Source organism: Hyposmocoma kahamanoa, unplaced genomic scaffold, assembly GCF_003589595.1.
Source record: "Hyposmocoma kahamanoa isolate Upper Pololo Valley unplaced genomic scaffold, ASM358959v1 86, whole genome shotgun sequence".
NCBI classification, from domain to species: domain Eukaryota; kingdom Metazoa; phylum Arthropoda; class Insecta; order Lepidoptera; family Cosmopterigidae; genus Hyposmocoma; species Hyposmocoma kahamanoa.
In genome coordinates, this window is record NW_020654289.1 from 569,552 (window position 1) to 586,721 (window position 17,170).

The 17,170-nt window shown below is 34.5% G+C and overlaps 1 protein-coding gene across 1 annotated transcript; it reads right to left on the reverse strand.

The window, feature by feature from the left end:
- Positions 1–462: 462 nt before the first annotated feature.
- LOC113234834 lies at positions 463–1,601 on the reverse strand. The gene is made up of 2 exons (XM_026470342.1): positions 1,404–1,601; positions 463–1,202 (listed from the first exon to the last, which is right to left on the reverse strand). Exons 1-2 carry the CDS (start codon positions 1,453–1,455, stop codon positions 511–513), a joined length of 744 nt encoding a protein of 247 aa, XP_026326127.1. The 5' UTR covers positions 1,456–1,601; the 3' UTR covers positions 463–510.
- Positions 1,602–17,170: the final 15,569 nt, after the last annotated feature.

Below are 17,170 nucleotides of genomic sequence, written 5' to 3' on the forward strand. Positions count from 1 at the left end.
TTAATGGAACCGCAAAGTTGAGGTGAGAACGTCTATCGCAGGGGGTTGTACCTTGTCTATGTTTGGCGGACTATATCACCGCACATAATTATGATGGCCTAACGAAGATAATACTTCAATTTCAATGCATACTATTCTCCGATAGCTATAGTTCTAGAAATGACATAATTGATTGACTATGTTCTCATTATCTGCATTGCAGAAAACTTATTTCTTTTACCTGATGAATGAAAGCGTTTCGTGAGGACACTTCCACTTTGAAAAAAAAAGACTCTTCGAAGACAATTATGTGAAGTGCACAATCCGTATGGTGTATTATAAACTAAATCCTTCTCTTACCTCTAAACACGTATCCCGCTCAAGGCAAGACTCTCCAGAAACTGCTTATAAAAAATTAAACAAAACCTAGCATTAAACAATTTATTGGAACCCCCAATTAATTAATAAAATCCAAAAATATGTGATATTAGAATGCTCGAAATCCCACAAAGAATGTACCCACAAATTTGTTTAATAAAATTCTTCTACGGACGACATTACATTTTCGGGCATTTGACTTCTGGCATCATCAGTTTGTCGTTTTCTAAATACAGATTTCGACAACACTCGAGTTGTTGTTGGGTTTTTTCTAGTTACATCTTCTCCATCCTCCTTACGTCTCTTATCCTTCCTATTGGCATTTCTCTTAACATTGGCAATGAACGCATCTCCTTCCGGAGTATTACACCGCATTACTTTGTTGACACTGTACACATGGCATGCACCGGACTCGTTCTCAGTGTGATCCGAACCTGGTAAAGATTCTTTCACTTTCAGAGCATATACTTCTCCTTCCATATTATATTGTGTAACTATAATTGTTTTGTGCGCTTTGCTTTTCTTCTTCCCCTTTTTATCTTTTTTTCCATCTGTTGACGGTGTTGAAGTCACATATCTCTTCTTTCTCTGTACCGTTACAGTATTTGTAAGCAGATCAGAAAGTTCTTCTGAATCAGGCCGGTATTTGTTATATTTGTGCGCTTTTAAAGCTCGTTCCATACAATTAAAGCAAAGTGCACATTTCGGGTCGGTGAATACTATTTGTAACTCGTTCGTTTTCGTTACTAGAGGCGGTGCGTTTAAATTCAATAATAATTTGTGATTTGGTTTCTGTCCGATTACCAAGGAGTTGTTAAATTTGATGTTCGTGTTTGATGCCCGTCCTGTTTAAACAAACGTTTAAAATATGTACGTGTGTGAAATAATTTTTTTAATACATCACATATATAATAATAATTTTGCCACAACAACAGTAAAATATATTACTATTTTAAATCTTTATAACCGAAAATAATTCAAAGTTACAAATAAGAAACAATACAATAATGTCCCTAAGCAAGTCCGAACATTATAAAAGAACTCACCAAACGCTTGCGGCAATAATGCCAAGAGGACACATAACAACAAGGAACTCATTACTTCTATTTGCCCACCCGGCGCTCTGAAGGTGTCTTCAGTGCAATCTCCTCACAAAAGCACACTAACAAGCTTCGTTATGGCAGGGTTTTATAAAACGCGCACTATGTTGCTCCCCGACTCAGCGCAGCTCGCCGCCTCGCCTCCTATTAAACATTTTCAAGTATTCCTTCACTCTAATTAACGCTTTGAGGAACAATCTCTATGTAAACAATTAAATCGGCACAAGCGAAACAATTTGTGATTCAGCAAATATTGCATAGTTTCGAGATTGTTTTTGAAATAATGAAATGGATAGCCGCATGGTACTAAACGATCTTTTCCTGGTAATATGATAAGAATATTAGAAGGTTGCTTTTAAATACACTTTTCTAGCCAAAATAATTCGTAGCGCCATGAGAACATGAATCAAACAATTTGCGAGGAGTAAACAAACAGCCACGAACCGAAACTTACTTGTTCTTGGCTGAATTTACTAAGCTAAGCAGAGTTTACGTTATTAATGGCACGTGGTGTGAAACACTTACCAGGAAATAATGAGACTAAACGCAAAATTTTCAATTATAACACGAGATATACATCTGAATACGACTAGAACTCAAATGACAATTTTCTTGAAAAATTACCCTTATATTGAACCTCTAGTTTATTATTATTTCAAGCATTGTCAAGATTGCCGTACTTTGCTCATTTGCTATGACAACATGCCTACAGGCAGCGGCGCGCCATTATTCGGGGACTTTCTCACTGAAACAACGGCAAGTAACGCGCTCACCGCTTATAATTGTAATAAATGCTTATTAACGCAATTGAAATTCATTTCTCGATTCTAAACTGGGAAATACTTTAAGAAATAAAATACACCGATTACTACGTTTTATGGATTATTCGGTAATATGTTATTAATTATTATGAAGAACAAAGGCTTTGAAATGCTTAAACGCGTTTGATGAAATTATGCGTGAAATCCGCAATACCTGTAATTCTTTCAAAATTTAAAAAAAGCACGAAATTGTGGTTCCTACTTAAGCATAAATACCTAAACAAAACTAAATATTTACTGCTAGATCTATATGGTCGCAACGCCTTCTACAGTAATACCAAAAGCGTATAACGAACTCTACATACTCACTACGTCTCGTTTTGTAAGTTAGCGGGCTTTGCATTGAACTTAATTTATTTTGTAGGTACATTTGTGTAGGCACTTTCCAACGCTCAAAGACAGCAAGTCTTCTGTTTACGTACTATTAGATAGTCTGTGACGTAGTTTGTTTACAACCAAGTTCGTTTGACAATCGGTTGTTTGCTTTCCTCTAGCTTCGAATCGTTGGCTATTGTCGCATGTTATTGTTTACGCTTCGTCGTCGCGATTCGCGGCATCCGTTAAGTAATATTCTACAATAGTCAGTAATATATTTTATATTTACCTTCTAGTAAATACGATTCATATAAAAATTTATTTGATTTTTTTATGTTAAATACTGTTTCAACATGACATCTTGAAACTTTCGTGACTGAAGACCACCTATTGTTATTTAGTATATTTGTATATCCTGTAGTTAGTTACCACACTTTTTTTCAGACTTCCAAAAAAAAGAAGGAGGTTCTCAATTCGTCTGTATGTTTTTTTTGTACGTATGTTACGCGATAACTCGGCATTTGTGAATCGATTTTAATGATGATTGTTGGAAAGAGTATTGGTACCATTCAAATTTGCAGAAAATATTCCACCTTTAAAGGTGGCAAACTAGGGGAGTGATGTCAATAAAACTTGCCAAATACGTAGATGTAATTCCACGAAGCTTTGAGGTCGGTTTTTTTTGTCATAAAAATTACAAATATTGCTCCTTCGTTTATGTACTTAGTTATTTTGAAAACAGAAATGGACGAACGTCAACGTCCAAAAAAATTTTATAAATATAATTCACACTCCAATCTCGAGATACTTCTTGTACTTCCAGCATCTTTTCCCTTAGTTGCTTATTACACTGAGTGTTAAATGTAGCAAGTAATTTTGTTAATAAACTTATAACAGATCGTATAAAACTTAAGATAGCTCTCATTGCATGCGCCGCCGTCGAGTAGTTAGCCTTATAATCCATAACATAGGATGTGCCGCTATTTCAGTTAATATGTATTCTTATTTTGATATATTTTCACAATTTTAAGATAGAAAGAAAGAAAATAATAATTATTTGGTCTCTACTAGTAATATAAAGTATCTTAATAATAGGGGTTAAAGTATGAAATTGCCGATTTGTACTGAAAATCGAAATTGTTTATTTTTTAAATTTTTAACAAATTTATTTAATCAAAATAGTTGCCATTATTATCTATACATTGCTGCCATCTAATGGGAAGGTTATTAATGCCTTTGCGATAGAACTCCGACTATCTAGACTGCACAAACTGTGTGAAAGCATTTTGTACTGCCTCCTGGGAAGAAAACTTCTTGTCACGTAGATAATTGTCCAAATCACGAAAAAAATGGTAGTCCATTGGAGCAAGGTCTGGTGAATACGGAGGATGACGAATGGTTTCTAACTGCAGTTCCTGAAGGGTCAAAATGGTTTCTCGTGCTGTGTGAGGTCTCGCGTTGTCGTTGAGCAATAATGGTGAAGATCGATTCGTGAGTCGGGGCTGTTTTACTGCTAGTTTTGTCAACATGGTTCGGAATTCGGCACAATAGACATCTGCCGTTATTGCTTGACCAGATCGGAGAAAACTATAGTGAATAACACCATGCTGAGACCACCAAACAGTTACCATTACCTTTTTATTGGTAAGTTTTGCTTTAGGACACTGTTGTGGCATTTGACCTGGGGTCAGCCATTGCATTTTTTCTTTTCCGGTTATCATAAAGAATCCACTTTTCATCACATGTTACAATTCGATCCAATATTCCTTCATTTCTGTACCGGTTCAACAAGGCAACACAAGTTTCAACACGCGTTTCTTTCTGCAGATCAGTCAAATCATGAGGCACCTATTTTTCGTATTTTTTATTTTATTGATTTGACGCAAGTGAGTCAATATTGTGGGTAAGGTAACGTTAAACCATGCCGCTAATTCCTGGGTAGATTGACTAGGATCGGCTTCCACTATCTCTCTTAATTCATCGTTATTCACCTGTGTGGGCGGTCTTCCTCGTGGCTCGTTCTTTAAGTCGAAATTTCCATCACGAAAGCGTTTAAACCAAAATCGCACGGTGCGTTCATTAGTAGACCCCTCTCCAAACGCAGCATTGATATTGCGGGCTGTTTCTGCCGCGTTAGTTCCGCGTCGGAACTCGCATTCAAAAATCACTCGAATTTTCGCAGTATCCATCTTTCTTGTCTAAATTGAATAACAAAAACAATTGAAAGTCGATATTCAAATGTTTCAAATTTAAAAAAAAAATCACAGAAACCATTTAAAAAAAGTTTCATTCGAAAACCTCAAACCATGAAGATTCTATGAAAATTCAAAGAACCTATTGCAATAAAACGGCAATTTCATACTTTAACCCCTAATATTAAACATTGAGATCGATTGAGTTCTGCATGCAAAACAACACAACGCTGATATTCTATGGTGGCCAAGGAACGGACTGGAAGCCACCGACCAAGGATCAACAAAAGATAACTTAAATTTAAAATATCAAAATAAACACTTCACACAGAAAAATGTACACATAATGATTATAATAATCGTCATATTTTGTAAATATTTATTTTATTGACTATTGTGATGTTTTACTACCATTTTGTTAATTTATTTTTTACCCGACTGCGTCAGAAGTTCCGGTTTTTCGAGTGTATGTACGTATGTACGTCCATCCATTACTATGTCACGCTGTACAGCCTAAACCCCTTGATGGATTTTAACATAATGAGGTGTCGTTAGATTCACCTTGATTGTGGGAGTATCATACGCTATAAAAAGTTAATCAAAATAGTGAGGGGATGGTTTTTTTTATATAACATTATATTACACTGGCAAAACCAAAAGAGATAAATCAAATTAATGTATCACAAAATTGTAGGTCTTAAAAAAAATTCTATGAAAGCATTTGTCTATCTCCTAAGGATAACGGACAGTAACCATTTGTCACCCAACACGAAGTTGACACCGATTTAAACAAATAACAAAATATGACTTGGATTTCATGAGGAGTGCAGGCGATAAACAAAAATTACAAAACATAGTATATTATTTTTTTCTGTAATGTGAACACCTTCCTAAGTTCACGTTGGACAACTGATAGTTTTGGCTACACTACTGTATTAGGTTAGTCCTGTAATGGTTGTTGCTAGCTTGTGTATGTAAAAATAAATAAAGTATGGCAATGACCATTAATAATTCACTTACGTACGTAATCTAGTGGAACGAAATGCACAACTGGACAACTAAAATGGAAAATACAACTGCACAGCGCTATCTAGGTCTCCTCACAACTCTGTAACGTCGGTTCTCATCAAACAAAGAGATTCTGGTTTCATCAGAAAATAAAACTCTACTCCACGTTATGCGACATGGACCCTATGTCGCATAAATATGAAACCTCAAACATGCTATACGGTGTTCACGGCCTAATTTAGACTCGCCAGCCCGTGTTAAATTCTTGATTTCATAAAACTTGGTTCTTAAGTCGGTCTTCTCTACACTCAGTACACCGATTTATTCCCGATCCTGGTCTCCTTTTGAATGAGCTAATCTCTTGAAATCGTGACTAGATCCTCTGAATAGTAGAAATACTTACACTAAAGCGTTCCACCACATAATCATGAGTTTAAGAGCCTTGCTTAAAAAGTAGAATATTACCCGGGATTGTCTTGACTGTCATAATTATGGTGTAAAATTTGCCAGGAAAACAATTTTTTACTATTACACAGTAATATCAATAAATTAAAATTACTTGAACAGAGATTTTTGATAATCTCCTAAACATCTAAAACTATACAACGCTATATTTTTTTAAATAAACTTAAACTCTTAGATTTAGAACTGTTTGATTTACATGCCTCTTTAATACTTTAAAAAAACCGTTTTTCTTTTTGCATGAAACCTCTTTTTTAACCGATTTCAAAAACTTTTTTTTGTATGTACCTATGTTACGCGATAATTCTGTGAACTTGTGGATTTGAAGCGATTTTGATGATTCTTTTTGTGTTGGAAAGAGGATACTACGATATATTTAAATTTCGGCTATTTAAATTTAAAGAAAATATTCCACCGGCAAGGGCGGCAATCTAGGGGATGAATCTGGTTTCGCGCACTTTCCGGTAACTGACTTCAATTAAACTTGGCAAATAGGATGTAAATCCACGAGTTTTTGAGGTCGGTTTTTTTAGTACAGTCATATACCCAAGATACCTGACCCCCAAAGCCTTTGTTGGCCTTTTGGTTCTGAGCACAAAAATGTGAAGAAAATTGTTAAACAAACTTAATATTTAACCTGTAAGCCGTAAAATTTATTTTGGTTTGACTCCCTGGTAGTCTCCTTAGTGAATGACATTGTAAGAAAGTTTTTAAGCGAATTTGATCTTTAACGTATGGTTCTCACTTAAATACAGACTACAAATTTCAACCAGCTTTAGCAAAGCCGTCGTTTGCTTAGCGGTATAAGGATTGCTTTGCAAGTTGAGGCTAGCGTGGTTCGAGTCACATTAAAAATAAAATATTATTTAGTTATTTAAACCATTTAAACCATTTATTTTCACACACATAATAATAATAATAATAAAAAAAAACTTTATAAGTAATAATAATAATAATTTACAGAAATGAGGATAAACAATGTATAATTACGCAATTTACTGAATTAATGTATTATTAAAAAAAAAATAATGTAAAATAAAAATTAAAATTAAAATATGTGTGTGACGGACACGAGCTCAGGGAAATGCTGAAATCACTTTGTAGTGATTTCAGCCCTGATTTTCAGCTCGACCCGACCATGGCAGCTCTACGTTGTCGATCACACACACAAATCGCAAAAAAACATCAAATATTATTTATCTAATAATAATAATAAAAATAATAATAATAAAATGAAATAATAATAACAATGACAATAAACCAATAATAATATTAACAAATCTAAAATTATGAATTATCTTAAATTATTAATTAAATTATCTCAATTCTATACAATTATTTTAAAAATAGTTTCTATAGACATTCCATAGACATCGCACAGAGTCTTATATTATGACTATATAATATTGTTTTTTTTTTGTTTTTATCTTCTGTTCTATCTTCTCTTGATAATCACATTGTGAATTCGGAAATATAGTGTAGTGTCAACTGCTAGTTTCGCCAAGGAGTATATAGATGGCGCTGTTTTAATTTTACGAAATAAACATCGCGTACTTTTATAATATATAAATAAGTTCAACTTAACTTTTAATCATTACAAACCAATATTAAGACAATAAAACTGAATATAATATTGTTTTCCATTGCATCCGAGAAAGTATTTTAAGATTGCTAAATTAGATATAAGAGCTATAAATATTATTTTAGTGTTAAAGTCGCGTCATAGAACGAACTGAGTGAATGAATAGTCACAAAGCTGCCAATAAAACATCATAGTTTTAACATTACAATAAGCTTACTTTAAGCGCATTATGGTACGAAAAGTCAATATAAGGTTAAAGTAATATTGTTTTAAGAAGTTGTGGTAGGCCCCCAGTGCTCGTGGAATCGAACATGGGTATTGTAACTGGCAGTCGACACAACAAGCCGCTCGACCAATTTACTTGGATGTTAAATGGCGAAATTTAGTATTGGTTTTAAAAAATATGTTGAACATTCTTCAAGCAACACTCCACTGTATGGCTTATAAAATAAAGTTGAAATTGTTTTATTTTTTTGTTTATTCAAAACGTAAGATGGCTCTCAGAACTAAAAGGTTGGTTTGAGCATGTTAGGGGGTCAGGTATCTCATGTATATAACTGTACTCTGTACTGAGATTATTATAAGATTTAAATGGTCACAACCATTATAAAGAAAAGTTTTAGATGTTCGTATATTTTGCAAAACGGATTATTTTCTACATTATATACATTGTTGGGCACTGCAAGTGAACTGGATTACAAAGAGTTGTCCCGATAGTGTTGTTTTGAGTAATTGTGACTTGTTCATCAGTGATTGTACAATGTTAAATAAATAAGTACAAATTAAAGTTAAAAATAAATAAACAGAATGTGATTAAGCCAAATTACGTAACGTCTTCGTAATCCAACTATAGGAGTGTCTAACACGTTCTTGGTAGGTTTTTTTAAGTAATCTCTAAGGTGCAACAGTAGCACTATTGTATATGCTATACTGTAGGGCTATATAAAAAAGTCATTGTCTTTAGAGATCAATTCAAATATTTAAAAAGGACTAAGAAAACTTTGACTGAGAAAATTTTACAGTCTATTGTACGTTCGGTCAAGTTCCGCTGTTTTTACTAATTGTTCCCGAGATGCGACACTTCGAGGATGTTATGACGATGGCTGCCGGCGCCAATTCTGACTATTATTTTACTTATTCAATCAATTGTAATATCTCAATATGACGGAGACACTGGTACTAAAGGCCGTAGGTTTTCTATAATTTTATTTCTGCTGACTGCACCAAAATGTATGTCAAAAGTATCTTGCTTTTTTTCGGTAGTTGGCTACCGCTGCGTATGTAAAGGGATATATAGTCTTGAAAAATGATTCACGGCTTTCCTTTCACCATAAGTAGCAAAACAATAAAACATGTTTTAAATTTTCCGTTCAAATTTGCGAAAATGAAAATGTACAAATATTACGTAAAATTTTATATATGTCTTTCATTGCTTTGATTTATTTCAATGTTTAGATTTAAAGTCTTTATTTACAGAATAATCAGTAATTAAGTAGTAAGAAGCAGCAATTTTGAAAAATCTTCGTTTTGTAAGTAGGAGTCAGGAAATCAGATTGGAAGCTGGAATTAAATTAATAAGTTACGCGCACGCTCTCCGAAATCTATAAGACAACAAAAACAAGCTGAGATAAGACAGAGGCATTCACTCTCTACTTTTATGACTATGATGACTTTAATATTTTACATGTTGTCTACGATACTATTGAAAAATGCTCACCTAACATCATGCCCAAACAAGGGTAAACGCTTTGGTTTTTAAAAATGTCATTAACTAAACAAATACGAATACTGCCACCACATCATGTTATTCGCGAGACACGTTATCAATGTTAAAATGGAGGGGAGAAACTGCTGGATCAATATCTAGAGGATTAGGTATATTGGGCATGTTGAGAGTAATTTATTTATCAACATCAAAGCTTTCTGGCATTACACCAAAAGTTAACGAGTGCAAACAGCTAATCCAATCGGATCAGACATAATGACCATGAAACAGAGATAGCTCACGTAAACTTTTTTGAAAATGAATTACTTCTCGTATTTGTATGGTATCGTAGGTAATAATCACATGTCCGCCTGAAATACTTTCGTCTAAATTTTCAATATTCAAATTAAGCAATTTGTAATTTTGTCAAAGAGTGATCATGCGCTGATATTTTGTTATTTCTATACGTCTTTGTACTTATGAATCCGCTTACCGTAAGTAATAAATAATAATGTCCTTGTTTTAAATCATAAAGATTACACCAATGTAGATGGAAGATAACAAAGCATACGTGACCAAATACAGCTAAACTGAAAAGTTAGCTACATGACAAAAGCTTACCGTATACAGCTTCTAAATATGTCCATTCTCATTTACATAACCATTCAAGCACGTACTAATCAAACTTTTATTTCTGGTCTCTCTAATTCGAATTTACGGCTGGTACGATTTATTTAGATTTCTCAAACGCTTTCGACCGTGTTAAATAATGAAGTATTCCCCTTTAGGCTTGGCATTCATGGAATTATCATCAGCTCTCGTTTTGCCTCATGAACTATTCTCAACTTTACCCTGATTAACTTTAACCTTTGACCTTGAGCGAATTTGATTTCTTGCATTATCGGGTGTACCTCAAGGGTTAAATTTTAAAACTTGATTAGGTGTTAATGTTTCGCATAAGTTGAAATCATGAAGTTATTTTGTCGTGTCCATGGGTTAAATATTTATTTCGCCATAGAAACAAGTACGTACGACTAATGACATAACTACTGCATTGATGCAATGTGTCAAGTCATCACTTTTACCATAAGCCTAATAGACTTGATTCAATCAAATCACGCTTAAGGCACAGTAGTGTGTTAGATCATGTAAGCGTTGTGCGTGACTTGGGTCTCGTATTTGATACAGTATTCTCGGTTACGTTCCATTTCAACCGCATAAATAACAATGCATATAATTTGGTAACTTTTCTTCTTCACGAAACACAGCCATATTAATAATATTATATAATTCTTTGGTTCGGTTTATCTAAGAGTACCACTCGCCATTCTTGTATCTTATGTTCGATAGTCATGTTGATAAAATACAGCAAACCAGTCAGCGGCAATGTATGACATATTTAACTGCGACTTGTGGACTACGGCTTGAGTTGCATAATTCTTAACATTACTAGATGGAGAATCGTAGGCTTATGTCGAACCTTTGTGCATTGCGCTAAAATGTTATTTCTACATTTTAAGATATGGTATATTGTTGTTTAGTATTATACAACTCGCAAAGAACAATATTTCAAAAAAATCAACCATTATAATTTATACGTCTTTGTCATAACATAATATAAGTTTCCACCCCGTTTTTAGAATAATGTAGGGGGAAAATGGGCAGACAAGACACTAAGCGGGAGGTGATCATCATCGCCCATGGACATTTGACAAACCAGAGGAGGAGCTTATGCGTTATCGCTCTTTGAGAACGCTGTTTCCTCGCTTTTTGATGCAATAGCTCCTCATGTAATAGCACAAATTAACCGTATTTTTCTGCACTGACGCCGCAATTAATACAGTCGATGATTTACAAAAATATGAAAATAAAACTAAGAATGACATTAATTGCCTGTTCTTTATATACTAATGGTGAATTTAAAAAGTAATAATCAGAAAACGGAAATTGAATCATTTGTCGCGTTGTCTCTTTCTTTTTCCGTTACTGTAATGAGACACAATGAAAAAGAGATAGCGCTGAAAATCACACAGAAGTTCCATCGTTAGGACAAAAGTCTTGTCCCAACTTGTGATATTAGGCCACAATTTACTAGCACGCTTTTTCTTTGCTGTTACATCCAAGAGTAAACTTAACTTATCTTAGTAGACACTGAAGCTGAAACGAATGATTCATTAGCTGAAACATTTTAGCAGCAACTGCTGCTGCTAAAATGTTTTCTAAAATGTCTTCTAATTGTTGTAAAAGAGTTCGTCTAGAAAAGTAATGCCACCACCAATGGAACATCGCTGCGTTCTAGTTTTGAAAGGGTGCTGGTAAAACTACAGACACATTGGACATTTATCAACTTTATATCTCAGACTGACGGGCGCAGTGGCAATGCCCCTCACATATTTGCGATTTAAAGCTCTGAGTGGCACTGCGACTGTTATGGATAGGCATATTGCTTACCTACAGGCGCACACCTAGTTTGTTCCGTCACTTGATAAACGTAAAAAACTATGGAGTCGGCTCAGAGATTTTAAATTAATCTCGACGATGGAGGTAAAAGAGATATTAAAGTTTGTACGAGAAACGTAATTTTTCTTATGATGATGTTCGAAAATATCTCAAAAGGAAGAAATAATTGTCTGAAGAACACACCCAAGACAGCCAAAAGTCTCGCGATTGCATTACCTTACACTCGTAAGTCAAACTAAAATTCTAAGACAAATGTTCGTGTTCATGTGAGTTGAAGCAAAATTACCGTGAAATATTATATAAAGTGTAGCCGACTGAGAAATTTATTTTTGCAACTTATCCCGTTATTCAAAAAGATGTGACTTTTATGATGGAATCGGACTTTAGGTTGTTTGTTCGCAATTTCCATCGCAATGACGTATTATTACATCAGATATTATTTTGCTATTAATATGTAGGTACTAACAAATTATTAATAGCTACAGTTTAAGGTTAAACGTGTGATGAGTTAATCCAAATCTGTTTTTTAGCCACTTTGTCGTAAACTAAAGTATATAATTTATAGTATTAAGGGATAACTTCTGACTTTATGAAGTAAATATTAATTGAAAAAGCAGTGCTCAGAGGCTGGTCACGTAATGAAAGCTGTTGAAGCCAGACATCATGATCCGCTGATGGACAAATTTAATAACCTGGTGAAATTCGCAAGGATCTCTTGGGTGCCGGGCGATCAGGTTCTTGCGTGGTGGCATTTTATTAGTGAAGTCCATGTTGAGCCAGTAAAATTCACGGACTTTTCTAAGACAACGTAAAAGTAAGTTTTAAACCCTTAAACAAAACCATCCTACTTTTCTCATCAAAACAAAGTGGGAAGAGGAAAATATTCGTTCTTAGAAAATTAATCGCGGCTCTGTGACCTTTCGGAAGTGGCTGACAATTGTTCCGTAAAATAATGTTTACTTCGGAAGCTGCGAAGCGAAAACATCATGCCCAGTGTAATTGATATTGAACTTATGTAATATAAACTAAAGTTTAGTTGTGATAGGATGTGGTAAAGAGAGGTTGAGAGCAAACACTGCCTATTGAACGTGATGATACTTTATCATTGCAATAAAATTTCCATAAAGTAGTCTTTCGATTTAATCATTGAGAAACAAGAAGTAGGAACGTAAATTCATAACATTCTAATCAAATTTGCATTTTTAAAAAGATATAATAAAATAAAGTAGAGCAATTACTACTTTTATCATTATAACTTACTAGTAATTGCTTCATATCGCTAAATGGTTATCAACGAAAGTTTTAAAATCTATACTCATTTTAGTTACAACATAATAAATTTTAAGCATATCATGAATCTGTTATCTACCAAGTGAAAGCTACATATCAAAACTTGAATATAACAATAACGACATAGTGTCAATTTATACAGATTCTCCCAGGCGGATTTGGGTGGGCGGATTCTCTCTCTTATCAACGTTTACATTTATTTCACAAACGTTGAAACATTCACGTCGACTATAACAAAGTATAAGAGATAGCCACAACGAATATGTGATAGCATATTTGCCACTGGATTTGTTTTTTCTATAATGAATCTTACATTACGTAATACAATTTGTTTTAACATGATGCGTACACATATCAATTAAGAAAATTTGGACCCAAAACAATGGACCCTCTTCAAATCACGGAAGCAATAGCAGTTTCATTGTTTCTATTTTTGTTTACCCTAATAAAAAATCACCCTGTACGACATACCCACGTTTCTGTATAAATTAACGATCTATCGAAATTAATTCAACTAATTTCAGAGACTGAGTATCTGTGAAGTTAATGAAAACGATCAATTTGTATTCAAGATAAAATATTGCAATAGTTCGACCATGAAATTATGTTTCATCCTAAGCAAAGCAATGTCATTCCTCTTTTTAAGTCTGGTAATAAATCAAACCCCACCAATTTCAATCCTATTTCAATACTAAGACTCCCGTTAAAATAATTGAAAAAGAAATCAGCTGTGTGTGCATTTTTCTAATAACTTAACGTCTCATACATAATTTGGATTTACTTGGGCTTACTTAATAACCGATGCTGATATTAAGTTGATTAAATACATATTTTAACCTTTGCAAGGCGTTTGATTTTGAGCACCATCGCACTCTAGTCAGTAAGCTTTGGTGTTTTGGTATGTCAGGCCATGAACAGGGCCTTCTTAAAACGCATTTGAGTAATAGGATCTTGTGGATACCAGGTCTTCAGAGCCTACTTAGCATAGAAATTCCTCACAGTTCGTTTGTAGGTCCATTTCTATTTTAACTTATATGAATGGCTTATTATGTTTTTTTATATGGTATTTAATAAATTTATAGATTCAGGCAACTACCTTGTCCAGCGTATGCATACGCTGTTGTTGAAGTTGAAACCGTGCCAGCATTATCGACATCTTCTCTGGGAACCAAATACAACTATTTAATATAACTCCAGCGCTAGTATTGAAACTTTTTACTGTACACACGCCAGCACACCAAGCTGCACATTGACGTATCTTGTTCCGTTGCACTGGAGGCGATTTTCGAACAAAAATGTATAGTTTGGTGTGCTGTTGTCCGTAAGTAAATTTCTTGAATATGTATAAAATAAAAAATAAAATGATAATTATTTTTTAAATTTATTTTTTTAATTTATATGATTCAGTGCTAGTAAAATAAAACTGAAATTTTAATAATGCATATTGGCCAAGTCGTAATAGTCCAATCATTAATTTAAATAGCGAGCCTGTATTGAGGGAGCCTGAATCTAGGCTGGAATATAAACCGACTGTAACATCAATAATAAATTTCGTTTTAAAAAATCGCAGTTAAAGTCAAACTAAACAGAATAACATATTGGTGTTACAAATTATATATTTCTTTTATGATAGCAAGTGACGGGAAAATGTCTTGCGCCTGGTGATAAGCGACACCCTTTCCAGGACAGTTGCAGTGCCACTCAAGGGTTTAAATTGTTAAGATCCGATGGGCACTGCCACTTCGCATGTCAACCTAAGACATAAGTTGACAAATCCCATGTGCCTGTGATGTCACTAACAGCACTCTTACCCGCCAAAACCGGAACACAGGAATACTCACATTGCTGCTTGGCGGCAGAAACAGGCATCGTAGCAGCACGTCTCTGGACGAACTCTTTCATAAATTCCTCTACTGCTACTGAAATACGTTCTCAGATTTCTCACGTGATTTAGTAAGCCTTTTATAAAATAAAAACTAATCAATTCAGAGACAGAATTATAAATTTTACGTCACAATACTACTCAATGTTATTGTTTCCTGAAGCAGATTGTGTTCACAGTTGTGAAAATTATGGATATTACAGACCTTGGCATGCAACTACGTCACTACAATGTTGTTGTGACTATTTATATTTCTGCTACAATGTGTTTCAGTTATTTCCTATATTTCACTAATTTTTTGCTCTCGATTAGCTGCATAATATTATGTAATAAATAAAAATATATATATTTTGTTCGTGTAGGACTACGTTTCTGTTTGTCTACAGCAGCTTTACTTTGACCACTAAACTTTCACAAGGTTTCTAAGCTGCAACCTGAAACAGTCTTCAGAAATAGAACAAAACTACGTTTTGTTAGATTGGTTTGCCTAGTTTGTTATCTTCAAGGCATATCAATATAAAAGCGTGTTGACAAAAATAGCACAAAGTCAGAATAGATTATTTTGCCTCGTGCCCTTGTGAATAACAAAGGATGTCCCTGCAAAAACGTAAAGTGAAGTGGAAATAGAGTCGGTAGGCGACAACATAGTATGTACGTCGTATTAAATTAAACGAATTTCCCAACACGTAGCCCCAAGCGGATGAGCTCATTTCGCTTATCGGCGCCGGCGCTCTGATGGCTGCTCCAGCTGAATAAAACACGCGGCTTTGCTGCCATCAAAAATTTGTTTACAAGTAATATGTTTGCGCATTTTTACTTGTGAATTCGTTATAATATGTGCACAGCGAGTTTTTTTATTGCGTGTGCTGTGTTGATTCAATACATAATTTAAACTGTGCCTACTCCATTACGCCACAAGTCTGGCTAATGACATATATTATACATATCATGATGTATATCATTATCATCAAAATAGGCTCCTGGACGTAGAGTACCGCACACCAGCCCATCACACCATACCTTACCATCATTATCATCATCTACCCATTACCCATCCTGCTGTTGGGCATGGCTCTCCTCTAAGACCACCAGACTGGGCCGATGTGGGCTGGGGACTTCAAACGTCCAAGGATTGTGAATTTTTTTCGACATGCAGGCTATTAACACATCGAAGTCGAACCTTATATTGTTCTCAGGAAGAAATTGTATAACATGGCCGGCCAAATACCACCTCTACAGTTCCATTGTGCAACACTTGTAAATTCATGGGTTTCACGTTGGACTCAAATTTAAACTAGAAATCACATATAAAATCTGTGTGTGAAAAACATGGAAGTGCTACATACGCACTAAGGAAACTGCGACCTCTTGTGTCCAATATGGTATTAAGACAGACGTACTTTGCATATTTTCATTGATGTCATACGGCATCACACTATGGGGTAACTCAACTAAGTCGAATAGGGTTTTTACTCTTCACAAACGTGTACTAAGAACTGTAGTAGGTATAAAAAAGGTCAGCAAACCTTTTTAAAAAATGCCATTGTATTATAATGATATAATCGTTCTAACATCTATGATATAATAGTTTATGCGCGTCGACACTAAAGGCACTTAGGAGCGACGTACGGGCGGAGGCCGAGAGTTGCGAAGCGCGGGAAAACTAAAATCCGTAGCCCACCATACCGCACTCGCTACGAGAAATCCGCGGGTAATAGGTCTCCGATTCCACGAACATCTACCCACAGACCTGAAAAGTGTTACAAACGACGAAACTTTTAATACCCTACTAAAACTCCTTTTATTAGATAATGAATTCTATAGCGTCGATGAGTTTCTTTTGAAACAATTGTAATTTTGTTTTCATTGTATTTAGACAAGCAGTAGTTATACTACTTTATTTTATATTGACTGTTATTGTTTGCGTTAGTCACGATCATATTATCCCTTGACATTGTATTTTAATAATTGTAATAATATGAAATAAATGATTCTA

Excerpts from the sequence above, each read along its gene's own strand:
- LOC113234834 (XM_026470342.1), bottom strand. The coding sequence starts at position 1,455 with ATGAGTTCCTTGTTGTTATGTGTCCTCTTGGCATTATTGCCGCAAGCG. Across the intron at positions 1,203-1,403 it reads ATTATTGCCGCAAGCGTTTG|GACGGGCATCAAACACGAAC; the intron begins GTGAGTTCTTTT and ends TTGTTTAAACAG.